Source organism: Osmia lignaria, chromosome 1 (assembly GCF_051020975.1).
Source record: "Osmia lignaria lignaria isolate PbOS001 chromosome 1, iyOsmLign1, whole genome shotgun sequence".
Taxonomy (NCBI): Eukaryota; Metazoa; Arthropoda; class Insecta; order Hymenoptera; family Megachilidae; genus Osmia; species Osmia lignaria.
In genome coordinates this window covers 9,906,464-9,933,631 of record NC_135032.1, presented here as the reverse complement: position 1 = coordinate 9,933,631, position 27,168 = coordinate 9,906,464, and the positions used below count along the sequence as shown (strand labels likewise).

The 27,168-nt window shown below is 39.5% G+C and overlaps 2 protein-coding genes across 10 annotated transcripts in view; one reads left to right on the top strand and one right to left on the bottom strand.

Moving 5' to 3' along the window:
• LOC117606180 (glycogen synthase kinase-3 beta) overlaps window positions 1–13,813 on the bottom strand; it is a 34,711-nt gene extending 20,898 nt beyond the window's left edge. For 2 of the 7 annotated variants that reach the window (XM_034328308.2, XM_034328310.2), the window contains exon 1: window positions 11,896–13,813. In XM_034328308.2, coding sequence (XP_034184199.1) covers window positions 11,896–11,980 — 85 coding nt within the window. In that variant the 5' untranslated portion in view covers window positions 11,981–13,813. Of the gene's footprint in view, window positions 1–11,304; window positions 11,554–11,607; window positions 11,714–11,886 lie in introns of those variants that run through there. The other 5 variants (XM_034328309.2, XM_034328306.2, XM_034328305.2 and 2 more) reach the window with 5 other exon arrangements.
• Window positions 13,814–13,958: 145 nt separating this feature from the next.
• Con (leucine rich repeat protein connectin) overlaps window positions 13,959–27,168 on the top strand; it is a 179,577-nt gene continuing 166,367 nt past the window's right edge. Inside the window, exons 1-4 of one of the 3 annotated variants that reach the window (XM_034328294.2) lie at window positions 13,959–13,976; window positions 14,350–14,450; window positions 14,521–14,617; window positions 14,735–14,991. The gene's annotated coding sequence lies outside the window, so the exon portion shown is untranslated. Of the gene's footprint in view, window positions 13,977–14,332; window positions 14,451–14,520; window positions 14,618–14,709; window positions 14,992–27,168 lie in introns of those variants that run through there. The other 2 variants (XM_076693276.1, XM_076693281.1) reach the window with 2 other exon arrangements.

The following is a 27,168-nucleotide window of genomic DNA, read 5'->3' as shown; positions in this document are numbered from 1 at the left end:
AATTATTCAACGTCAAATAATTAAAAAAATTTAGGACCCTGAAATTTGAATACGCGTCTTGGAAGTTTTCCGGCGGAAGCGTAAGAGTCAATCGCCGGTAAAAGGGTTAAATTCACTCTGAAAATTAGCATTAACGGGTTGAAAATCGTGTTATCGATTGCCCTCGAAATATATACCCGCGTGAAGAGGGATGGTGGGAAAGGGTGCACCGAAGAAAATTCCTCGATGTTCATTCGCGGACTTGTGTTCTGCTTTACTAACCGAGAATCACAGTTATTCGAAGCTAGAGGGCGCCACTCAACACAGGGAAGTGGCGCCACTTTCGAGCGTCAGTCATTTAATCAAGCATTTAGTGTGGGCGCAAAATGGCGTCACGAGAGGAACAATCAACCGCTCCTTCTTAGGCACGATACGCCTGTCCCTTCCAATACGGATTAACAATCCAAACGAAATGACACAAATTAACAAAAATTAAAAAGAAAATTTAATCGATGCTATTAATTATTCATTTATATTGAAATGGAGATTTGACTTTTTATATAGATCAGTTTTCCAGCGATGCAACGATAGAGATAGTTCGCTCAACTTTAACTTTCAAAGAGTTAGAGAGTCAAGGTCGGTATCCCGGCACCTGCTGTCAGAAATAGAAGACCAAGTACACGGAACAATAGTTGCCGAGCAGCTGCCGCGATAGAACTTCCGCTACTTTGGCGAATCGAATTCCGCGGCCTGTCGAGACCCCTCTGTGTGTGCATCAACGTGCTCGGGAAATTGATCGCGGAACTTTAATGGCGGTCATTTAGAACGGTAATACGATTGAGATCGAGTCCTCGATTTCTCTAATCTCGCATCGTAACTTGCCGTGACCTTGGCGAATACGACTCTTTAAAGAGCACAGTTTGATCTTCGTGCAATTATGCAAAGTATACTTAGGCCACGAATCGTTTGCTCCAAAGTGTCTGGGACATTATTAACCACTTGGGCAACTTTTCATCTATATCTAAACGTTGGTCCCACGGCAATTGATGGGTCAATATAGATCTATCAGGATCTTTCCTAACTCTTCCTCGCTAATTTGAATGAAACTTTAAGTCAGAAGTAATTGGAAGCTTGAAAATTTGCAAAAAGAAGAAATGTCCCATTTAGAAATAAATAATCGATAGAAGGATAGCTTAAAAAAGCGTGTTTGCTCTGAGTGTCCAGGTGAACCGATCGATACAATTACCTAGGAAACTTGGCTTTCTAAGGGTATCGAAGGTTTCGACGAAGGATCCATCGAAAATGATCGATACTTGCGAGAAAGCTTGTGGGTATAGGGATTGATTGAAAGTCCTCTGGTGGCGAGCATAGGAGCTGCTCTGCCACACCCAATTTGCTCCGCATCTACAAGTTGTATACTACTTCTAGCTTCGAATCATCTTTGTATTATTAATAATAACATACTCTTCTGATACATAAATTTATTAATTATTTTCATTGTATTTACTTATTTCTGTTCATCCATCATTTTAATTACCTAATACGACTATCTTCGATACAACTAAAATAATTTCCTAGCTGGGAAAACTTTTAATCACCAATATTTACATACAAATTGTTTGATGATTTTTATCGCCCTCTCTAATTTGCCTTACGTTGGCACGTTTATCGATAACGCTAACGAGTAGCAGTTTTATCAGGACAAAAGAAACGCGTACAATCTTGCAACAATGGTCAGTCTCTATGAAAGAAGTAGATAAAGGCATTAACGAAATGCAAACAGTGCGGTTCGAGAAACGGAGGGAAATTTTCACGCGATACGGAAAACATCGAAGCGACGATGTTTGAGAAGAAGCTTCACTTAGAAAGCCATAGAAAAACAGCGACGATTACGTGGTCGAATAAAACAGCCTCGAAAGGGATCAAACGCGTTCCACCAGTTCAGACGATTCAACGAGCAAAGAACACCACCGGAATTCCCTTTGTCCCCGGTTAATTCATCGCATTGATCCGAAATAATACATGAAAACCGTCCTTCAAGACGGAGAACAGCGATGGCTTCAAACGTACCAAAACCTGAAGACATTTTTTTAATTTTTCAAAAGATCGCTTTATAACAAATTTAACCCAACCCCAAGATCGAACTGACCATCTAGAATTTGAGGGGATTTGATGCCCAATTAATTAAATTTATTTAGGACGATCGTATAATTAATCTGCCGATAGAAATTTAAGTCCTAGTTAGCCTTCGCCCATCGCTATCCACGAACCACCCCGTTAACCTCGCAAACAACCCAGTGTCCCTTTATCCCAAGTAAGCCACTCCATTCTTGGCAAAACAGCCTTTGTCCTCGGATGCCTACCGCTTCGCTAGAGCTCGCGTTTCCGGGGTCACCAAGAGGCCACTGCTCTACGAACGCTTTCCACAGGGTGGTACCTCGAGGAAAGGGAGAGAGACGAAGAGTCGCTTTTCTCTGAATGCAACGTGGGGACTGACCTTGATAGAGCAGAAAAACAAGCCGTGCTAGGGTTGGCCTGCTACCAGAATTTCGCGTTATTAATAAATCCAAAAATTCGGGCTTGATACCTGCGAATTAATCTTCAGGGTTGAACCGATGGGTTCTCATGGTCCTTTTTTTATTTCGCGAAACGATCGAGTCAATCTTCTGCAATTGGCACCTTCAGATTATTCTAACAATTTCATTAATTTTATTTAAGTACCATGTTGTTTTTAGATAAATATAAATTTAGTTCTTACTGAAACATTCATTGAAATGTGAAACCAGGTGCTTCAGAGTACAGTGACGCTGCTTATTTATCGTGATTCAACTGGTTTCTTTCAATAAGCTTCTCTGGTTCATGTTTATTAAGAGACTTGATTATTATTTTAACGGTGTGTGTGTGTATGGTAATTGAATCATAAAACTGTGCCCATGGTAATTTCTTTGTTAGAAAAAAATGAGTCGAAGAAGAAACCTGATATTTTCAACAAATACTTAATTTTATCATTAACCTTTGACGTCGAGGAGATTCCAATTAGATTACATAAGGCTAAATTCTTCGAGAACAGATAAATATTATATTATATATTTCGATCGTTTCTTCGTGTCTGCGTCGAATTCTTTTTTATTCACTGACGTCTACGCAGCCTTTCTTCCACTTTTGTCGAAGCTGTTTATCTGTCTGTTAATTAGTTTATCAAATGCAGTCCCGATTGCGTGTGAACCTTCGTTATATAACGCGAATGCGACACTTGTATCGGCACAGATAAACGTGACTTCCTTTTTTTTATCCTCGAACGCGTTTGCATCCACGTGGTCGGTTGGCAAAATTCGTTCCACGAAAGAAAATTTCTATTCTAACGCTAATTGATTTAAAATTTATTGCGCATATTTTATTGCAATTCGTAGACGATAAGGTAGATAATAATGCAAACGGTAAGCATGAATATTTCAAGCAAAGTGTTAATGGAGAACACGCTTGTTGGTCACGCGGTTCGATTATTGTTAAGATAAGTGAAATGACCTCCGTTTCCGTTGCAAATCGTATTTGCAAATAAGAACGTAGCGCGATAGCGAGAGGGGAATTTTTTAATTCACAGCTTTGCCATTTTCTAATATTTCTCTCCGAAGGAAAATTTGAAAATCTTATCTATTTTCTCAGATATCGAAAATGGCGATTTTTAGAAAGGTTCGAGATAAGAGGCGATTAGGAGGCTCGTTCGCAATTGCCAAGGCTCATATTTATACAGGAAAGAGATACGTGGGCCAGTGTGAGTAAATGTCATTTTAATGGTGGAAAAGCTCGATAAAGGTACCTCGTGTGGTCGGTTTAAAGATTCGTCGCTGACGAGTTGTAATGCGCTCGAATGGCTATTTAAAGAGTCGTACACAACGGGGTGCCTCGTTTCGAATATGCAAACGAACGTGCCTGGGCGAGTGCTTTGAATTGAGAAAATTGCACGAGATTGGGACGATCTTTGGTAGAAAATTTCCTTCGGTAGACGAGTAAAGACAAGTCGGATGTAATGCATTCGATATGATGAACTGGTGCATTAATTCAGAGAAAATCATTCAAATTATCTGTACTGAAGAATGTCTTCTTGATGCTTGATGAGTTGGAAGAAAATTTTCAATATTTTACATCCCATGAATGTCTAACGAATTTTTCATTTCAATTTCGTTATTATCAAAGTGTCGCAGCGAGGCACACCGTTGTATTTGATGGAGTAATGAAATATCGCGGTAAATTAAGCTTCTTTATGACCGCCACCGTTTCATTTTTTGCCCGTAAAAGCTTCGAAATGAATACAATTTGTGCTCCATAACCGGTAAAATGAAGTGAAATAGGGAGATCTCGAGCCAGCTCTGAACGAGATTCGAATTACACTGCTTTACTCTGCTTAAAGCTCTCTAAAATTCTGAACGCTTCAATTTTTAATAAAAATTTTGTTGAACTTCCCTCCAATTATTAATATTTCAGCCATAATTTTATTTTCTTCCATTTCTTTCAAAGTGGTGGTTCTTTGATTCCTTTAATTTAATGCACTCAGAAACGTTTGATTATTCGAGTCGAGACAGCCAATACGAGGAGCAGACACTTTACGAGCATCGTAAAACTATAATACAACTTTATTAGTCGTTCCTATCCGACCTTAACCCTCTCGGAAACGAGGAATTTTAAACTCGTACATCCACTGAATAATCTACGTTTAAGCTAAATTATATAACGCTTCTTCTTTAATCGTGTACGATAAATTTATAACATCTACGCCCATAGCTTTTACCAGCTGAACTAAAATTAAAGAAATTCGATTATAATATTTTCCTTGAAAAGTTATCGTACAAGTCTTAATCGTTACTTTAAGTACGGTAAACTTGAAATTCTAAAGCGTAATCTAATAAAAGCCTGAAGCGAATTAAAATAAACGATCGCATGGAAAATCACTCGTTACCTTTCCCGAATTTTCTGTAGGATAAACCGATGAATCGCCACATAATGATCCAATAGGGGAGAAATTTTTCACGTTAAAAGAAAAAGTAGATTAATTCACTGAATAAGGAAATTGAAACGGTCGACGAAAGAAAAAGCAATCGGAACTTGACCGAACAGGTCGAATTAAAATCACGATAATGAAGTTATCGACGCCGTTCGCGAATGATCGCGTGTTTCACCGAAACGAATCGAGATTTTTGGGTCGGATAAAAATCACATTAACGATATCGCCACGATTCCTCTCGACTCATCGTTTTTACGCGTTCTTCCTTCTCGCCACGCGATGACCTTTGAATGAACGAAAGAAAATGATTATCTATGGATGCTCGCGGGAGGGAAACTTCGACTAAATACCAGAGAATTCTTCAAAAATATTAACCTTTGGATTTTGAACTCTGCTCGAATAGCAAAGTGTATCTTCAAGAATTTGGAATATTTCATTTTTTGGAGAATTTTGAGGAATATTAAATTCGATACGAACATTGGAAATCTGTTTGTATTGTGTATACTTTAAAGCTTAAAGTGTAATAAATTATTAAAATGAAATTTTAAAATTCTCTTTATGTAGAATCATGTACTCGCAAAAATAATTTTCTTCCATTAAATATTCAGGAATATTAAAATTTTGAAATCTATCAATTATTCAGAAATCCGCGACGAACATGACGAATTTTCAAATTCACGCAACGACTTGGCACGGTTCACAGCAAAAATTTTTGGCGAGAACTGTTAAGATCTTCTCTGTTCCTCTTTGGAAACGAAGAAAATTAGCCTGAGTGAGTTAGAAAGTTTCTAAATCATCCACGATCTAGTTACAAATTTCCGTTCCCGTTGAATCAGCCTCAATTTGTTCCCTGAATTAGTCCTTCGCACAAATGTAACGTTCGTGGAAGAAATTCGATAAGCGAAATTAATTTGCTATTTAAAATCCATTACTACTGTTAATTACTTTTTAATAGCATGAATTTCACTTGATCAATCGACTAAATTGGATCGAAGCAATTTTCTGATTTGTTTAAAAAAATAACATTGTTTATAACCGAGAAACGCTAATAATATGACAAATAATTCTTGTATCGTAATTAAACCGGCAATTAAAAAAAATTTATGACCGTGTAATAATTTCCGTTCAAACAATAATGTTTTTCCACTCAACGGTTGAGCAGATAATTTTTTATCCAAATAATCATTCAAAGAACGTCTTCGCAAGCTGTTAGCATGAATTATCATATCACTGATTACAATGAGTCCTTTTCTAAATACATGAATATTAATATTTATTGCATAATTGAAACGATTTATCTCATTTCGTTTTATAAACGACACGCGCTCCGAATCAAGGTCTCTGCTACACATTTTTAATCAGATTTTTTTGCAAAATATTTCACTAGCAATTATCAAAAATTTGTTCCAATGAATTACATATTTTTCAATGTTTATACTATTTTTTATATCACCATAGAATTCTTAAAGAGTAAGAAAATTATATTTTTTTTTAAATAACCCATAAATAGTTTCCTAGGGTCATTATTTAATTAGAGTACCGTTTTACTAAATTAATAAGTAGAAGCTAATTGGCTCTGCAATATTTAAAATTAACCCTCTAACGAGGGACCCTAAGATAATTGAAACTCGGAGCCTAAAAAGCATACCTAATGTGAAACTGGACACTTGGCTACCTAATTATTAACACCAGGGTTAGGTAAATGAAGGTAAATTTGTACCATCCACCAGTAATGTGATAAATGAAAAATTCTAACGAGCAACGCCCTTTTCCTGTTCTCAGGATGAACTTAATTCGGGGTCAGAGCAAGTTGGTGCAGAGCGTAAGGATAATCGATAGTTGGCCGGCGAAGACTGGTACCAGCACCGTCTCCGTTCCACCTGGCAACCGCGAGATATCGACACGTAATTACTTAATCGACCATCACGCGTGATTATTTATAAATCCAATCGGACGTCGTTATTCTCGTCGAACAACGGCCGGCAAAATTATCGATCAGTTATCGCGTTCCCCGACCGGGCTAATTATTATTTAACGAGCTGCACCACGAGTTCCGCAGAGAAATATGTTCATCAAATTTAACGAGACATTCCTATGTCTCAGATCTGCTTTTCAAATTAAACTATGATTCTTCTAAAATAAATAGATGAAAAAAGACCCCCAAAAATTTAAAAATTGTAGAAGTTATGAAGGTTTAAATCCAAGCGCGTCTAAATGGAAAATCACAAGTTTCAGGATATTTTCTGGCCTTCCCAGTACTATTAAAAATTTAATACAAAGTAATAGAATAAAATTAAAGTATTTTGATAGCAAATCTGAAGGCAGTTACGGAGGAATTTGAGATACAAACGTACAAAAACAGTTTCTAGCAGAAAAAGGCGCTACATTATAACCGAATCATCTTTTCTTACACTTTTAAGACCACCTACGCTTGGAAACTGTAACAATTTATTCCGAGCAGTGCGAAGAGTCGTAAAGGGTTAATCAACTTGGTTGATCGCGAGAGAAGAAACTCACTTACGCAGGGTCGAGAGTACGAGGAAATTCGCGATTGCGAAACTCGCGTGTCGCGAACGGTTTAATACCATGGGGGCATATTGACCCAGATGAAAGGGACACGTGAGTCGGTAACACGATCGACCTTCTCGCTGCGTGTACAAAGTTTCAACGTGAAACGTGTCGTCATTGGGAGAAAAGATAACCGACGAGTCCGCGAGGGAGAGACAGGGTTTTTTGAAACGGAAGAAAGAGGCGGAACTGGGTCGATCCATAGCGGAATGCCTTCAGATGGGGGAAAAATCATTCTGAAGCTAAACTGGAGGCTTATTTTAGGGTTGCTTGAAGTTTCCATGTTGAAACTGGGGATGTTTTTCTCATAATAATAACGACGACCACCGTAACACCATTTAGGACACCAGGAATATTTCTATGATTAATTAAATTCTGATTTTAATTAAGAATTCATTTCCTAAAGAAACTACCACGAAAATGGTGAATCCATATTTCCAACAACCACCCCTAAAATAATTCTCAGATCAACCCTGAGGAAACGAACTGCATATAATTATTATTTTTTTTTCTTTTAACGTTTCACACCTTCCCGTTCGAAAGAGACCTTCCATCTCACGGGGATCGTCACATCTGCTATCTCTCCCCAGCTACGCGTCATTATCACTGCTTTCAAGGTTACAAGAGATTGGAACAAGATGGATGACGAAAGAGGGAAAGAAAAAAGGGGGACAGGTTTATCCTGTGCTCTCGTCAGCAAAGCTATCAGTAGATCGTTGCCTTAGACGGTTTACAACAAAGGATCTATAGACAAGTCAACGATTACGTGATAAGTTGCGACAAGGATTGTTCGCCAGTGTCTTCCGACAACGATTGTGAAAGGAAGTATATAATAATATGTATCCATCGTATGACTAATAAAGGCAGCATTGAACACCAACTATGATGTAATCGTATAATGGTTATACCTGGAAAGTGGAAGGTATCCGACCTACGCCCGATGGAACTTTCTATTTTCAATTTATATAATTTTTTCCGCTACTATCCTTTGAAAAATTTTTCCACCCATTGTTAATTTATCATCCAGAGATTAATTTTAACAATCATATCCAAACAAAAAAATACCTCGTCGATTAAATTCAAGTGCAGAAAAATAATATAAAATTAATAGCAACGATGATTGATTATAATCCGTGGTATAAACGGTACACGACAACGATGATTCGCGCGGCGGTCGTTTCATTTTGCAATCATGTAAATTGATTAGATAACAAAGCTATATCCAGACGAGAAGGATCGAAACTGATTTTCCCTTTGTTAAGAGCCCCGCGTTGCGTTTGCAACATTGTTAAGGCAGCCGAGTTAAAATTAAAAATCGTCGAACCATAATGAAGAATTACGCGAACGATCCGGTCGAACGCGCGCGGAGACTAGCGACGAGTATTTGTTCGCCAAAAATACTCGATGCACAAAAGAGATGCCCGATATCGATATCAACCACGGCGATTGACACGAACTCGAACGAAAGCTCGTTATTTCGGTCATCTAGATGCGCGCATCAAGGTATATAGTTGATGGACTGTTTTAAAAATTAGAGAGTTGCCAAAATCGTACCAGTTTATATATTTTATGTTATATTTCTCGGTTAATATTAATTTTCACGCGAGCTATTTCCTGTTGCCTTTCTCGTTCAGTATTGTTATCCAGCTTTTTTTATAATATCACATCTATGCTTTCAGCGCGAGTTAATATTAGAGATTGCAATAAAGCTTTTTCACAGTGCTCTGTTGTATTTCTGTTATGAAATTAAGCGAGTTAATATTGGAGAGTGCAATGAAGCTTTTTTGTAAAATTTTATGCTATATCTCTTGTTTAATGACTTATGCTATCTCCCATTTAATATTAGTTTCTACGCTCGTTAATGGCGCTTCTTTTCCTTATTATAAAACTTTTTATAACGTAAAAGATTCTAGTCTAAAGGTGTTTAAAAACTTTCTTCCTTTAAAAGTTACAAATTCGATATAATGTCTACTCCATCAGGGAGGAAGCAAAATTAAATTACAGACTGATCCAACGCGAGATGAAAATCTTAAAATCTTTGCTCTATATTTATCAATGTTTATTTAATCTATGTATTCATCATTAGAAGTCTTTCGTGTTCAATAGTACGAAAGAAATTGATTAGGCACGAATAATGTGAGCGGATACGACTTTGGCAACCATCCTCCTCATTGTCAAACGTTTCTTTTTCGAGTGCGGCATTGAACAATATCAATAGCATATTAAACGACAATGTTAATGACGTACGTAGAATGATCGTTACTTAGCAAATATAATTATTCCCTGATTTTAACAGAAGAAAATTAATAACGTTAGCAAAAATATTCGCGTCAATGAATCACTTTCTGGAAAAATACTGATAATCAGTATTTAAGATTTTAATGATAAGGAAAGGATTAGCGACCGATTTGACGAATTTGTATAGATCGATATTCCGAGGAAGAAAATTCGTTTTGCCCGTGTTACTATGGGAATAGATGGTGTACCTGAATTTCGAAAGGGACTGGAAGGGCGTAGCCCAAATATCGGTCAGATGATACCTTCGATTGTTCAGCGCCATGCTACCACCGAAGGTACCACGTTTCTTAAAAATATCGTACTTCAGCATATTTGTAGATTAGTTCATTGTTCAATGTTAAACGTTGGTGATTTTAGCCTTCCTTTCATGAGACACATTGTTCAAACAATTATAAAGGAAGATAAGGGAAGAAATTCCATGTTTGCATTTGAAAAACAAAGAAATTTGGTCTGTGAGTAACTGTACCAATAGAGATTAGTATGTCTGGTGGTCAGGAGCTTTATAAATAGTAGCTTTTGAGCTGCAAGGAGACATCACTGATGATAATATCAGTTGTATTTTAATTAGCTCCCAAATGTGACTGTAGAAACTTAAAAATTATTGAACCCATGGTGCGTACAAATATGTGAATACTTGAGGAACTAGAGGTACACGCTATGTTTCATAAAAACCCTAATTCTGTACCCTAAAATTGTACTAATTATTCATTTAAATCATTAGAGAGTGCATGAACCTTCAATCGACAAAAGTTATATGTTCAGAAATCATTGTCATATAAGTGTAGCCTAATTTTGGTAGCAATACTTGCACAACTCAATTGTATATGAAAAAAGACTGCGTTTCCTGAGATTTTCATCGTCATTATGAGGTGTAAAGTATTACTACCATATTCAGTTTGCTCTTATTAACATTTTTGAGTAATAGAACTATGACTCATTCATAAATAATGTATCATATGATATTCAACAAAATTATAATTAGTTTCTAAGCTCATAAATGATCTATTCTTTCAGATATTATACCCTGCATAATTTAATTAAGTCTTGAGGAATTACTAACAGGAAAATTACAGTGTTATGATAAAAAGTAACAATACTTTTCCTTGTAGATATTAACAGGAAAATTACAGTGTTATGATAAAAAGTAACACTGCTTTTCCTTGTAGATATATAAATTCAGAGACTAACATTGCTGTGAAATGTTCATAAGCAATTCCTCTTAGAATCTTCAAGATTCATAACGTAAAATCCACAATCATGCAATAAACACATATAATTTTCAACATGCCAAAAACTGAACATAAGTTAGGACTGTTGGGCAAATCTCACTTGTCATTTAATAATTGTACTTCAAGTTATTATCTATGGCATTCAAAAAAGGTACAATCACGTTGAAACATCTAAATTGTTAAGAAAAACTATCTGCCCGTGCAGCGGCATCAGCCGAATACAATGTTTACCGTCTACTCTATGCACAATTTTCAATGATAATTCCGATGTAACGTCACAATAAAGATGTTGAAAATGATACGTAACAGCGATTTCTGACGGAATCGGTCGAGAACGATCGCGTTCTCGTGGACGACACCCGCGGTTGGTACCGTCTTCTCACACTGTACGAGCGGAGAAACGCCGAAAGGCGAGGAGCACTAGCACGGCACGCGTATCGCGTAAACATGGGATTCAGCAGAAGCCGCCAAAATCGAGAATTACGAGGGTATGTAGAAGATCTAAACAGCATCGGTAAAAAGAATCCCCCCTACCCTCTTCCTCGGGCACCCGCTCCATCGCTTTCCCAAGTGTAACCCAGGCACTCGCACGCAGACGCACAGTTCTGCATTCGGAGACGAACAGGCGAGCGAGCGATGCGGCGAGAGAAAGAGCGCGGTAAGAGGGGCAACAAGTGAGGAAGGAGAGGGATCGTTGGGTGGGAGCCACGAGGGTGAAGGGGGGCATGCAAGAAGCGGGGAAAAATAGTGGAGGGGGAGAAGAGCGAGAGATCAGAGTAAAAGCGCTATGTTAGAGGTTAAGGCATGTCTTACGGTACTCACTGCTGACTCTCATGCCACCCAGGGGCGGATTCGAGGGCGCGTTGGTACAATCGGCAAAGGAGGTGGTCCTTGGTCGGAGGCTCATTCTGAAATCTTCTTGACCCCCTTCGCCACCGCCACCTGACACTATGCTTTAGAATATGCCGCTTCTGCTTCCGCTGGTCGCCGCCTCGGCTGGCCGTGCCACTTCCTCACGTGAAGATAGCCAGCAGCGCGTCGTCGCCGTCGCCGTCGCCGTCGCCGTCGTCGTCGTCGTCGTTGACACCACCTCGGACATCAATGACAGCGCGAACGATAATTACATCGCACGCACGCATGCACGTCCGCACGGTTCGGTTCTTCTATATTACGCCACGGCCGCGCTCGATCGATGGATGGAGGGAGAGAAAGAGAGCGAGACGGTACGACACGGGGGGGAAAAGAGGGAGAGAGTGAGAGAGAAAGAAGAAGCGTGGAAGGGCGGGAGGGAGTAGGTGGAGGGATAGATGGGAGGGAAGAGCTATGAGCGAGCAAAGCGCGCGCAAGATTGGGAAAAAGGAAACTAAGGCGAGGAATCGTGGTCGACAATGGTTAACCACCGACACGGAGAAAAGGGAAAACAGAGAAAGTGGTGGCCGTCAAAATTTTCGCACCCCCGAGACACTTCCTTCGTGTATGATACTCGATCCCGCTTTAACGATGGTAGTGGTGGTGGTGATGTTAGGTTGCGGCTCGCACGATCCAAACGTTCGTTCAACAGCGCACACTGAATTTATACGCTTTGTTCGCACAAGCAACTTCACGCGACAGGCTTGAACCGATGCGATTCACACGACGCTCTTCTTTCCTTCTTCCAACGATGGCCACCAACGTTTTACGACACACCGCACCGACGATGACTGACTACACGAATTGACACAATTTACGACAATCTTTCGTATTAACCACCGCTGTCAGGGAGTATCATGCACCGAGAAGTGCGGTTCTACTACCTAATAACCTGACGAGGGCGCGGAGTATTGCGGAGAGTTATGCCGCGAGGGGAGGCAGGGGTTGACGTTTTCGGAATGGTTCGTACACACTCGCCAGTGGAGGCACACCGCCGCACTTGGTAGCTTTCCTATATAGCACAACTCCACGATGATCCGGTTGACGGGTCGGATTTCTTCGTCGTTGGTGATCTATGTATCTTGCCTTAGCTTCAGCGAGATCGCCAACACGACGAATTTATACTTTTTTTTCGATAATACCTCGAACGATCGTCGGTGTTACATCGTACTTCTCCTCTTGTCTCTTTTCTTTTTCGGCCTAACGGCGTAGTCGTCAATTATATCGCTCTGTCTCACTTACTCTCCCGCTTTTCTTCCTCTCTCTCTCTCTCTCTTATATTCTTTTCTTTCTTCTCTCACTTCTGCAACCGTACTTTTGCAGCGTGCGGGGGAAGCGCTACTGCCTCACCTCCTCTACTACCGCTCTTTCTCACTTGCTCTATCTTCTTCGATATACTTTGAATCTTGTCACTGCTCGTCACTCTTTCCTGCGCTTCTTCACTTGTCAGGCCCGACTTTATCGACTTCCCGAGCTTTTACACGCTTGCTCACGATCTGGGTTATAACTAGGCAGAAAAGGAATCGTGAACTTCTGCTGACGCCGACGTGGACGTCTTCGTCGTCGTCCGTGTCGACGTTGCTTAAGGGGAGGTCGTCGTCACCGTCGTTGTTCGCCTCTGCTTTCGTTGATCGTGAAACTACTATACAACTAAACGACGCCTCGAGCCTGGCGGCGGGAAAGAGATAATGGCGCGAGCTTACGCGGCAAAATCAATCCTTGACGATCAACGACGTTTTCTCTTCCTCGCCGTGCACACGAACACCACACCAGCTACGAATTTTTCGAAGCCTCCTCAGACATTGACCCGTTCGGGCTAGATCGGGCCACTCGAATGTCGACGGACATTGCCGAAAGTGACGTCAGTAATACCCCGCCCTGCCTCTTGCCGTACCGATGATCGTATGGCAAGTGGGAAGGCGCGCTGATCGCCAATATGGTCGCCATCTTACGAGAGCTTCTAATATTTGTCAAGTTTAGCGGCAAATTTAAAGGTAAACCGTGTTCTTTATACATTGAATTAATACGCTTGTAATTCGAATTAACGTAAGTTTCTTTTGGTTAAGAATAAACGTAGTGAAAGTAGTTTTTCATTACCTGCCTTGCGACAATCTAGGGGAATCAGAGAGAGCTCAATCAGCACTAAGGAGAAAGGTGTAACTTAAACACACCTTCCCGTCACTTTTCTTTTAACTAGAAAACGTTGCAGATGATTGTATAATAAAGCAATTCATTATTCATTATTTAAAATATTATCCTAGTAATATTTTTATACGCCATATATCATGCCCACTAAAAATAGTACTATCTGCGCCACCTGACGGTGGCCAGGGAAACTAATGCAGTGGAATATTGCTTTCTGCGTAGAAGCAGTTTGAACGTTTCGCACTGTACAGAAGCTGGTAAAACATTTTATTATTACAAGAAAATGGTGTCAGAACAGAGCTGCAGTAGTATCAAATGGCAAAGTGAGTATATAAGGACATAAATTCAGACTTCATCACCGAATGATGTAAAGAATATCGTTTTCGTTTTCAGAGGAATTTTCGACCACGTGAAATTGCGCGTTAGTTTTATTATTTCTATCGTGTCAAATGTATTTCGTCGCAATTATTTGAAGCAGCTAATCAAATTGGTAAGTATAAAGGAATTTGCTTTCAACGCTTAGTATTTATGATACAGTCGATCTCTACAATATTCTACATGGGTACGATGCCGTTATTACAGAGTACGACTTTCATGTGATCTTTAGAACAGGTTGCTCGGTCACGTCAGCCATCTGGCGGCCATTTTGTATACATGGCTGCTCGGCGAAGCGTCTCCCCACTCTTAGCCCCACGCCAGTCACTAAAGCGCGGGCTAAGGTTCAAGTTGCATTTTAGATGCGAGCGAACGCACATCGTTTTCGGTTAGTGGTCATGAATTAAGTGAAATCTTGGGTACTTCAACGAAGATACAACAACTTGTGCGGGTGGTGTCTCGGTGTGGACTCTGGCGATCAACAATTCGGTAAGTTTTTTAACTGTCATCTTGTCACTTACGATAATCTTGCTCCTCCATTACGCGAGAAATGTTGACCTTTGTAGTACATTGACTCTGGTCGCGTGTTAAATATTTTTCTCCGGAATTTTACACTCTGTCACGTATCGATATTTCGTCGCAACAAAAAGTCCAAATTACCGTGTTTTCGTTCGTTACGTGGCCGCGTCAAATCGCACGTGGAGGTGAAATACGGAGACAAATTACGTCCGGCAGTGCATGATTGCTCTAAATCGAGACAAATCGTAGGTAATTCGAGCGAACGTTAACTTTCCTGCGTCAACGGAAGCGGTCGAATGTACTTCGTTCGTATAGCGTGCTTGTTTGTGTCACGTGACCCTTGGAATCTGACATTGGCGTTTATCGTGACGAATTACGAAATACTTTCCCAGTATATCAAAAGATATTTGTTAAGCATTTTTCATTCTCGTACCGTGTATGATAAGCGACAAAATTTCTATGTCCTTATTTGGTACTTCCATTAATTAGAGAAAGATCGTACTTGTTATCAAACGATCGAAGCGTGAAAGGTATTACCAGCCACAGTAGCAAAACTATGGCGTCGTGAAGTTCGGCTAGGTTTATCCGCTCGCCTTAACCTCTTCGGCTAAATTGTTTTAGCGACGAAAAGTTCGCTAGAAGTTTAAAGGGAGGGCACGTGTTAACTGTTTGCGTGGTGCTGGCGTAAGACACGGTCCTATTAAGGCTGCTTAACGAGAAAGTTTTTGCCTCGGGAAGAATTAAAGGACCAAGAATTTTGTTTGTATAAATTCGCGAGTACGCGTACAATGGTATACAGAATGTTTAAGAAAATTAAGGTCAAGCTTCGTGTAACACATTTTTAAAATGAAATAATATAATTTCAAACTATAGAGATTATACATGAGAGAATTTTTATCTCTTCTGTAATTAATAATTTTTCTACCCATGTTTATTAAGATTCTTTTTGTTGAATAAGTAGAAGATTAGTTTCAACTTTATCGAACATTCTGTATAGGCCGGTCGGTGCACAGGGATAGAAATCCAAAATGCTATTCGATCCGTATAATCCGAGTAACATCGGCACTAAATTACCATTCCAATTGATTCGACGCCATAGTGGTAGCATTACCGTTCGCCAGCGATGCCGCGATTTATTTGGAAACCATAACACAATACCGTTTTCATGGAACAACGACCAGTTCCAGCGTAAGGTTCGCAGCTATTGTCGATGGGAACACGAGAGTCGTGTGTATCTAATGTTGACCAATGCGTTCTATTCTACTATGTTATTAACTGATACTGTGTTTGGCCACGTATACGCGCGGAAAGCCACTCGCTTGATTTATACGAGATGTAAATAGAATACGAACGACCTTTCCTGATAACACGTGGTAAACGATAATGCTTGATTATCGTGATATTTATTCGAATATAAGGGTGTTTGAAAATTTTCATTTTCTCTTTGAATTTTATTTTTATCTTCAATACCTTTTCTCTTATAACGATTACAATATTGTCTCCCTGTCGATGGATGCACCAAAAGGCGACGACGAGTAGGGGGTGTAAATTAGCGAGGGAGACGAAGGAGGAAAAACGTGGAACGAGTGGCTTTTCGGGTGACGCGTTTTCCAGACTAGCATTTTCGTCCCCTAACGAGATTTCAACGGCCACTTTAGGGTGTCGTGAAAATCCTTTCAATGGGGCGTAGAGCGTATTGTTAGGCGGTGTCTCGCTGTATCTCTGCGTCGCTACTTCGTGAACATAGATTCGATTTGTTCCCCTCTATTTCCCTCCGTTCTTCTTTTTTTTTTTTTCGCGAGATTTTAGAGAACCTGAACCGATCGATCCGTGATCGAATTTCGACTCGTGTTCTCCGCACAGAATTTACAAAAATTTCGACCTTCCACTGATCTTCGCGTGAAATTCGATTTTCTTAAACGTGGTTCGAATTCGTCACTTATTTGGAAATAAATGGAATGAAATATTTTTTCGTTTTATGTTTCAACGAATGATCGGCCGCATGTAGTTTTCATCTTCAAACTTCAACTTTTAAATTGATATATCATAAGTGCTGTTTCACGATACTTTTATGTCATGAAATCGTATCGGAAAGCAGAGTAGCGCAACTTCATTCGATGAATGAAATTGAAAGAATTATTAAGGTCACCGAAATACCGCGTATAATGGATGCCCCGTTAATAAACGAAAGGCAAGAAGATTTATTGCGTCGAGCATTTGAATACACGCCGTTAAATTACGAGGCAAAGCCCCTATAAAAGAATGAAAGTTTTAGCCAACCCCCGTTTCATATCAACCCTATCCTCGAGAGCCGTTCGATGACCAACTTCTGAAATTGTTCGAACATGAGTGTGCACGTTTATTTGCTCCTAGAGTGTTCCCCGAATGACCAACCAACGTCGTAAATATACGGGGTCAATTTTGACGAGTTGAAGAATCAATTTTTCAAGCTTTCCAAAGTTCAATTATCCAAGCTCGTTTGTCCTTTATGTTAGTTAATTCTGTTTTTATCGTTGTACAAAATTTTTGAAGCAACAAAACGCGAAATGTTTGTTAAACTTTTCGCGATCGCACGGGAAGCGTTGATCAAATAAAACATTTCATTCGCAGAAATATCTGCCAGCAGGGCGGTTGAAGTTTGTTAAAAAGCACCGCTGGCCCGCCTGTTCCATCGAAAATGGGGGTTTATTTCCGCGTCGAGCGTTGTTTCGTCGAGTTGCTTTTGCTTTTCAAAGTCAACGCGGCGTGTTACAGCTCGCCACGATTGCAGCACGTGGAAATTGGCGCGTGTTTTTCACTCGCGAGAACCTGGGCTGTAACTTACAGATTATTTGTTCGACTCCACGTCTCTTGTTTCGTATCGTTCCGTTTTCAACAAAATTGCAACTCGTCGCAACATTGAATTCACGCAGATGACAGGAGAAACTTTTTATTCGCTTCTAAGTGAGTTGTTCAATTGATAGAATTTTGTTTATTTTTCATCAGCTTGTTTGTTTCGGTTTTTTAAATTCAGGCTCTCTCCATGGTCCGCGTTCGGGGCTAATTAGAAATTATACATTCATTACCTTTTTTTCATCAACCTTTCTACAAATTTTAAGTTTATTAATTCTTTTATAATTAAAAATTGAATCCTTCTGTTTTCATTAGAAATTACACATTTCTATTACCTTTTTTTCATCAACCTTTCTACAAATTTTAAGTTTATTAATTCTTTTATAATTAAAAATTGAATCCTTCTGTTTTCATTAGAAATTACACATTTCTATTACCTTTTCTTCATCAACCTTTCTAAAAATTTTAAGTTTATTAATTCTTTTATAATTAAAAATAGAATCTTTCTGTTCTCCATTCTTTTCCAAGCATCTTGAAATTGTTTTACCAAATTGCTGTGTCATTGAATAAATCAAAGAACGTTGTGGTTGATGAAAAGAAGAGGTGTGAATACAAATTGGGTGACGAGTAAATCGTTCAGTTTGGGTTCCCGTGGTACACGCTTTTATCTCCGTTTATTTCGTAGACAGGCGAATCACGTTTCTTTCGTCGACGATCAGGTGAAATCATCCGAGAGAATGAACCCGACAAAATGGACGGGTTTGTTCGTTGCGTTTCGTCGAACACGTGTCGCGAGTGAAACCATTGAACCGAGTGCATTCGGTACGAAACAGGTTGTGCACGGTTGTTGTTTTCATGACTGACGGATGCAACGGTGAGTTAATCCTATGGCAAAATGCCGTCCACCATGAAACGGGATAACCGACGTTCACGAAATAACCTGAAACGGTTTAACGCTTGTCAATCGGTAGATTTTCGAATCGATCACGTCGTGTTACATTTATTATGAACGCGAATCAGTGAACGATACTTGAAACATTTCGTTAATATTTCATTGATCTCTTCATTTGGAAATTTGTTAGATTTTATAGATTAATAAATAGTAATCAGCTCACACGAATCAATTATAGTATTTTAAATATTGAAAGTATTCTTGTATTTCTCTTATGATACATTTAGAAGATTAGAAAGTGTTTCATTAATAGACGTATGGTTCCGTTTGGTCGTTCATTATCAGAAGTTTAAATCGTTAAATAAATGAATGAATGCTTCGGACACATATTTCGTACCGCATCCAGGGGTTCATTAATTTTTAATTGCCCTCGACACAGTGTGCATTCGGCGAATTCGAAAAGCGTCCTGCTAATAGAATATCGTGATATGATTTTCGTTGTCCGCGGAATTAGCAGTTCGCCGATTATTCGATCGAGCATGGAAACATTCTGATAAATTCTGTAATAATCGTATTTATCGATCGTCGAATCGCGGACGATTGCGTTCGAACGTGGAATGCAATAATAATTTGTTCTGCCTTTGATTGCGAATCGTTATGCAGAAATCGTGCTCGCCTTGACCAACACCTACGATCGATGGAATTGCATCTTCTTTCCTCATAAATAATTTATAACGCTCTCTAGCTTCTCGAATTTCGCTCGTAATAAATTGCAAGAATAAAAATATTTCGCAATTTTGATTACACTCTGGTTTATCTTGAAATTCTAAAGACACTCGAAGAGATACACTGTTTCATGTTGCAATTATCGTTCGATCGTCCGGAATGAAACAAAGATGGCCGGTCGTGGAATCTCGAGGAAGGCAGCATCCATGTCGAAATGGTTAAAACGTTCTTCAGCGATGCAGAACGCGGAACGAACGAGCGACCCGGTGCTGGAAACCTCTTCCGTTCTTGGTCACCGTGTAACTTTGACGTCCCGTAATCCCTTTAAAAGTCCCAGCCACGCTCGGCGGCTCGGTACAATGAAGCGTTTAATGAACGCTTAAAATATACACGGCTGCGGTGATTAGCATCGAGAACGAATTCACCGTCTTAATTAGGTCCACCTTGTCGCCCGGTGTCGCAGCCGTGACGTTTTCATTCTCCGGATCCTCGTTCGAGTTCGCGGAAAAGGAACGAAGCGTAAAAACCGGCTGGACGCCTCGTTCTTTCGATCCCTTCTCTCTTTCTACCCCCTTTTATTCTCAACCCCTTGACGGTTCTCCCTTTTCGTCGACGATGTGTCTCGTTTCCAGGTTTCGCCACGGTTAGATCGCGTTTGTATCAATCAAGCGACGACATGAAAAATGATTTCGACGCTGACGCACGCGACGCTTTAAGCGGTGATTCATAGGGAGAGTCGGTCGACGAATACTTTGCTGGAAAAAAAAATAAAAAGGGACGGAACTTGGCTGCCTTAGAACGAACGGACAGCCCCGATTTTGCTCGTTGATACCGCGAAATTTAAGCGTGTTGCATATCAAACGGCAGATTTTCAAACGTAGAAACTCTGAATGCGATTTCATGACTTAAAGATATTATGAAAGTAGCCCCCTTATGGTATATCAATTTAAAGCTTTCAGTTTGGAGAATGTTAATACATAAATGATTCGTTGATATTTTTAACTCGAAGTGACTGATTAAAAATTGACCGATTTGGAAATAGAAATTTTCTACACGAATTGTCCTTTAACTGTCCATACCTTTCATTGTCAGAATAGTTTCGGTGTTGATTTCACCTTGAATAGAAGACGTCAGGTAGTTCGCACCGAGTAATAAAGATTCTTTCATGACAATCTCTAACAAGATTTTAGCCTGTCCTTTCGTTTCCTAATTTTCCACGGTGCTCCGAGGTTTCTCGTCGACAATAGCCTTCACCCTTAAAATCCTGTTACCTGGAAACTTACCTTCAACTTTCCATGCGACTGATTATTTCCTTGTCGATGCCCTGGCTCCTTCCAATCTTCCATCATGAAAACTTCTCGCATGGATCTCGGAATTCGTTGCGAAATTTGCTGATCCGAAGCAGTTGAAATTGTGTGGATAACTAAGAAGAAGAAGAAGAAGCAAGAAACTTTTCCACTTTGCTTGCTTGTTGCTGGCTGACTACATCAGTTTCATCGTTTCTTCTCTTCCTTTTACTTCAACATTTTACATGTGCTGTTAGTTATAAAAATTCCAGTATGTAAGAGATTGATTGGGGATGAAAAAAAATTATTCTTAACACCCTCTGTGTTAGACGAAGGTGTCGTTAGAAATTAATTAGATTGAATTAGAAAATCGTTGCAATTCTTACTGCGAATTTTTGGTATGTAAGAGATTGATTGGGGATGAAAAAAAGAATTATTCTTAACACCCTCTGTGTCAGACGAAGGTGTCGTTAGAAATTAATTAGATTGAATTAGAAAATCGTTGCAATTCTTACTGCGAATTTTTGAATAGTGCCAACTGAAGCTCTCATTCTTGACTCAATTCAGACCCATCCTACCCGTACTTATTAGCCGTGGGCGGGAAGCTATTTCACTCTGAAGAGTTTAAAGAAAATTGAGGCTATTTCGTTGATGGTTTCGATAGGTTAATAGTTACAACGTTTATCTGACAAGAACGATCCAAATCCAGCTTCGATATACGCAACAATGTGGCTTTTAATATTTCGGATAAAAGTAGCTGTCGAAAGGTATGGTTTCTTTAGGGAAACATTCGTGGTACGCGAGCCACGATTTCGAGTGGACGAGTCGAGGTTTGATCGCGTGCCTTCCAGCATTCCGCAACTTCTAAGACTTTTAAATCGAGAGTACGAAATGGCTGAGGGTTTCGACTTGAACTGCCTGCCCCCGCATAAAATCGTTTCCTGGCAATTTCCATGAATTTATGGAGGGCACGTCGCGTCGAAGAATTACAATTTGCAAAAATAAAAATTTCCACCCTCGCAATAAGGCGATCTTATAATTTTCTTTGATTTCATCCGATCGAATATATTTTCCTAGCAGAATTCTGAGAATTTAATTCAGTCACAGCAGCAGGTAGAAATATTTCAGTGAAAGGATGTACGTACCTGGCTGCGTTAGCACCTGGCTTTGAGCGAAATTTCGGAAAACGCCCGTTTGCACCGGAAAAGCTAGCGCGGACAGGTAGATGCACGGTCACGGTGCAGTTTACATATCACGGCTCGTAAATCTTCTCTGTCTTTGGGTGAATTTACCTTCCATTTCTGTCCTGGCACTCGTAAAATTCCTCTGGAACAGGTGTACAAGCGTTGTCTCGGTATTAAGGAGATTTCTTCTTTAAAAATGTATCATGAGCTTCTGGCATTTTCATGAACCAGTATATTTATAAATATATAGGAACAAAATAGCGATTATGGGATATATTTCGGTTGAAAAATATAAATAATATTGAAGTTAAATAAATTTTTAATTTAATTTCATTTTTCTAGAGACGGTAAATAATGTTGTGAATTATAGTTAAAGGGAAAGAAATCACACGTATGTTTCATATGCTTCGTTTGCGATCACATTTTACAGTCGAGAAACGTGAATGTGGAGGCGATCAAAGGGATCGATTTTACCCGCCTTAAAGGGTGCATTGTAGAAACTCATACGCGTCGAGCATAATGCGAAATCAAATTGGTCAATCATGATCCTTGCGTAGTCTGCATAATTTACTCCGTGCTAGCTCGATTGGTTGATTCGATTATTCGTATCACATTGGGCGCTGGCTTGCGTATGTATCGTCGATTCCCAGTCATCGTGCCATGTTAATGTTACAGGATTCACTTGTTCAGTTAATTTCTACATAAACACGTGTTTGTTTCGGATTGATCATTATTTATTTAACCATTGTTTTATACATTTATTATGTAGTTTGATCGCGTGAAATTACATGAAAATTGGATAGACTGCAAATTTTGTTTTTTGAGAAAATCGATTAAGTAGTGTTGGGTATGAGCAAACTAGCAGTTTGAAATTATTAAACAAAACCACTGAGATTTGTATCGAGAAACAATTGTGAGGAAATTTTCGAACCTCGTTCGAAAAATTAGACCATTGAATTCGGAAAAATTTAATTTTCTTTTAAATTTCAAAGTTTGCAAACACTGAAACATTGATCAGTTTCTTTATTTATAAATGAAATCTCTCGAAAGGAACTCAAAAGCTAAGTACCCGGAAATATCTAGCACTCCGAGAAAATGAAACATTTTAACATCCTCTTGCATGTAAAACTTGCGGTCTGAAGGCGGAAGGGAAGGCGTCAGCTTTCTCTCTGGGGAAGAAATTAAACAGAATTTTATAAAGGAAGGTGTTGCTCCAAAACGACGCGTCTCTGTTCCCGCGACTTTAATTGACCACGTTTTAACTTCAACATTTCTCGCCTGTCAGTCAACTGAAATGATGTATGGTAACCGAGTTTACATGTGTGCTGAATGATTCAGCGAGGTTTATCGGGAAAAAAGAGCGCTGAAAATTTAGTTATTCAACAGAAAAAGATCCGCGAAACTTTTAACCAGTTCTTGTTTCGTTTACACTACACGTCCATCTAAAAGTTTTAAAACCGATGCGAATTACGTTTCAATCAAAAGTCAGATTTAGGTTTTGTAGAAATAATAACAATTTTTGAAAGTGTTCAATTTTTAATAATATACGTTCTTGGAAAGTTAAAGATTCTCTGGGATTAAAATGATGATTCTTTTGATTGTACGAACATTTCGACGAGAATAATTTAAATCTGATAATTTTCAACGTTTTACGCTGATTCATCTTGTACATTTAGTTGTCAAACTCCATTATTCACGCGGCGAGCAGAAAGGAAAGCGTTCGGATAATCCGTAGCCGGATTAATATTTCACGTAGTTGGAACATTTTTGATTCGTTACATCGCGATCCGATTTGCCGTGCTCGCGTTCTAATAAAACCGTACACGGTTGCGGCCATACAAAATGCATGCTGAATGGCGGAACAAATGACCAAGGGAGGAAACGTTGTTTCCTGCCACGCGAGACAATCGTGACCACCGGAGGATTGCTTCTTTGGCGGAAAAAAAAAAAAAATTTGAATTAAAAATGTAGATTAAAGCTAATCCACGGTGTAATCTTAAATTCCTGGTGTTCTACGTAACGTCGTTGTATTTTTTACCTTCATGCGAAACGGTGAAACGAAGTTACTTTATCGTGGAAAGAATTTTCATTCTTAACCCTTTCAACAATAATAGTTCTTGCTATTTTTGAATTTTTTTAAATAGAATTTGAATTAAAAAAATTAGTAATTTTGTAGCGTATTTTAATTGAAAATTTCAGAATTGCAATTTGCGATATATAATGGGTTGTCTTTCTTTTTTCTTGTCTTTTCCTTTCTTTATCTTTCTTGAAAAAGGCGGATAGCTCCGGTTCTTTTGTCAGGGATATAATGCCGAGGCAACTTTACACCGGTATCAGTGTATTTCTAACGCGGCGCAGGATTATCCACGCTGCTTCAAAGGCTGGACAGTTAACCCTTCGTCTATTCTCCTTTTTATTTCCCTTTCGAACCGTCTCCTGCCGTGCCGTGTACCTTGTGCCACGATTCTCTTTTGCATTTACCCGATTATCCCTTCTCCCACCCTCTTTTGTGCAGTTCGAGTCAGTAAACTTGGAGGAAACTGCATGTACCAGTTTCCCACTGCAGAAATGTGCAGTAAAACGTTTGCTCGAATTTCTTCGCAATTTAACAGTGAAATGAATTATTAAAAATTTTATTTTTAGAGAATTGTGCAATCTATCAGATTCTATCAATGAAAAATCTGAGATCTCGAAGATAAATGCTCTTCAAGCAGATCAAATCATTTTCCCCGATGAATCCGCGTCCCCTAAAATGCTCCCTGCTGTATTTAATAGTCGAAGATGATACTCGTCGGTGCATCCAATGTTGCAGTATCGACCATATGGGCCTCGGACTCATGGACATCTGTGTTGACGCAACAATGGTTTCGTCCAGTGGGCCACGAGTGTTCCCGCGTACTTGACTCCTTTTATTTTCTCTGACACAGTTACATCATCTCTCCTGGTCCTTTTTTAACACGTTCCATCTATCCGTTCCTTTCTTCCTTTATCTGCCGGTTCATTGAGTTAAATCGACGTCCTCCGGTACGTAAGTTCCATTTCGACCGAATGAATGGTTAATTTGAGCGTCATTCGGCTCGTACGAGCGTGATCCATGGATTAATTCAATTTCGTGCTAATTAATGGAGCCACTCTTTGGTTCCATTCTTTGCCACGGTTTGAATACCCTTCTACAAACGCGTCTGTCCTTTTCGCCTACATCTTCAGGATATTTGTTTCTTCTCTTCAACCTTTTTCCCTTCTTCTGCTTTCCTGTAGCCTAGGTACTGGCCGTTCGATCGATCTTCTCTCTCAAGGAGAATATACCTCTTCCCCTCTCAAAAGTCGTTTCAGGGATTTTCGAGGACCTCTGGGGAAACGGAAGAACCGCCGTGCAAACGTATAATGGCATTACCCTCGGTTCGTTATCGTTGAAACGCAGCTATGCACAGACATTCGACTCGGTAACTGGCTATGCTTCCCGAAATTCCGATCGAAGTTCTTCTATCTTCGTTCTAACATATTATAGTTCGTATCTTCGGTATTCGATAATTTTGACTTTTAATTTTGAATTTTGACTAATCCTTCGACTTCGTATATTATTCGTTCTCCTCCCCCTTGGGGTTCATTTCAACTCCATGTATCACGAAATCACTCTGTTGGAACCGAGTGATTTGCTAGATTAGGGGAACGCCAGGGACTTAGGGTAACACTTGACAGGTACAACGCAGTTCATGATCGTATTTCGAGTATGTATCTTGTTTTACCAGACAAGCCGTGTTAATGACATATTGCATTCCACGCATCGTTCAATAATTTTAATCTAATTATAATTTAATCTTCGTCAAAATAATTTAATCAAATTATATCGAAAGAATGGAGTGCAACAACAATTATATTTGTATCGAATTCTCAGTTTTGATAATATCGCGCAACGATAAGGGAACTCTTAACTTTAACAGTGCTGCGTTTAGTATTACAGTCTCGAGAATCAGACGAGTTAATTCAAGCCCAGCGACAATTATTACCTCTCTCCGTACGAGACTCCATTAAACCTACCGTGCGATCCAGGTGGAATATCGATGTACACTGCACGCGGTGCGTTAAATCCGCCTTAAGGAGGCAGCAATAAAGGAGGTCCCGGTGTCTCGATAGAATTTATCGCGTAGCTGGATGCAGACGGTCAGAAAATTCTCCCTTTTCCACCGAAACCCGTTGCAATTCTACCGCCTGCTTGATTACGAATTCTGGAAAGTTATTCGCCGTGCTTGTTTCAGTTCCCAGTTACGGCTCGACTCGCTCTCCTGTATGAAGGAAATACTCAAAAGATACTTTAATACAGTTTATCGTTGCTCATCTACCCGTGGTGTTGTTAATTTATGCGGTTCCCTCCGAACACAGATGCACCCGTGAACTTATGGGACACTTTGCGGTTTCTCTTTCTAGACTCTAATAAATTTTCGAATAAACCAGATTAGATGCTTTTTCAAATTTAGAACACTTTTATTAAAAAGGGTTAAAGGGTTTGATTTTAAGAAGAAACAGGAAAGATTAAGCTATCCTGTCGAAATGATCGAGGAAAGTGACGGTAAATCGAGCGTCGCGTAGTTCCCTTGGGTGAATAGGAATTAAGATAAGCCGAATCTGATTTTCGCGTCGCGACGGACCCATAATCTTTTCTCTCCGGTTCCGAGGAAAGAGTTGTCGTTACTGGTCGAAGAGATACGAGCATCGAAGCTTGCTTTCTGGCTGCCATTTTCTCCTATTTCCAATTCCATGTTTCGCGTTTCGCTCGACTCTTGTGATGCATCGATACACAAACACCCGGGATGCACACGGTTCACGTGTCCTCCTTTCACCGGGACTTTTATTCCCTTGACATCCGGCGACAACAGATCTTCCTTGTCGAGTCTGAGAATCGAATTACACGGACGGTGAAAAAAAAAGAAGAAAAAAAAAGAAATATTGAGCTGCCAGAGATTTTTCGCGCTGAAAACGAACCCCTTTTTTATTCCGCATCGTTCCGTGGCATATCTATTTTTTTTTTTCTTACCTTATTTCATTTACTTTTTTGCTTTTTAGTAAATTTTATTTATTCGCTCAAGAAATTTATTCGATTTTCACCGTAGAATTTCTGGAGATAGAGTTCGATCAAAACCGCGAGGACTATTTTTCATTTCTTGCGAAGTCAGAACCCCCGTGCATTTGCGACGCGTTAACCAACGGAGGGAAAAAAAATGAAAGAACC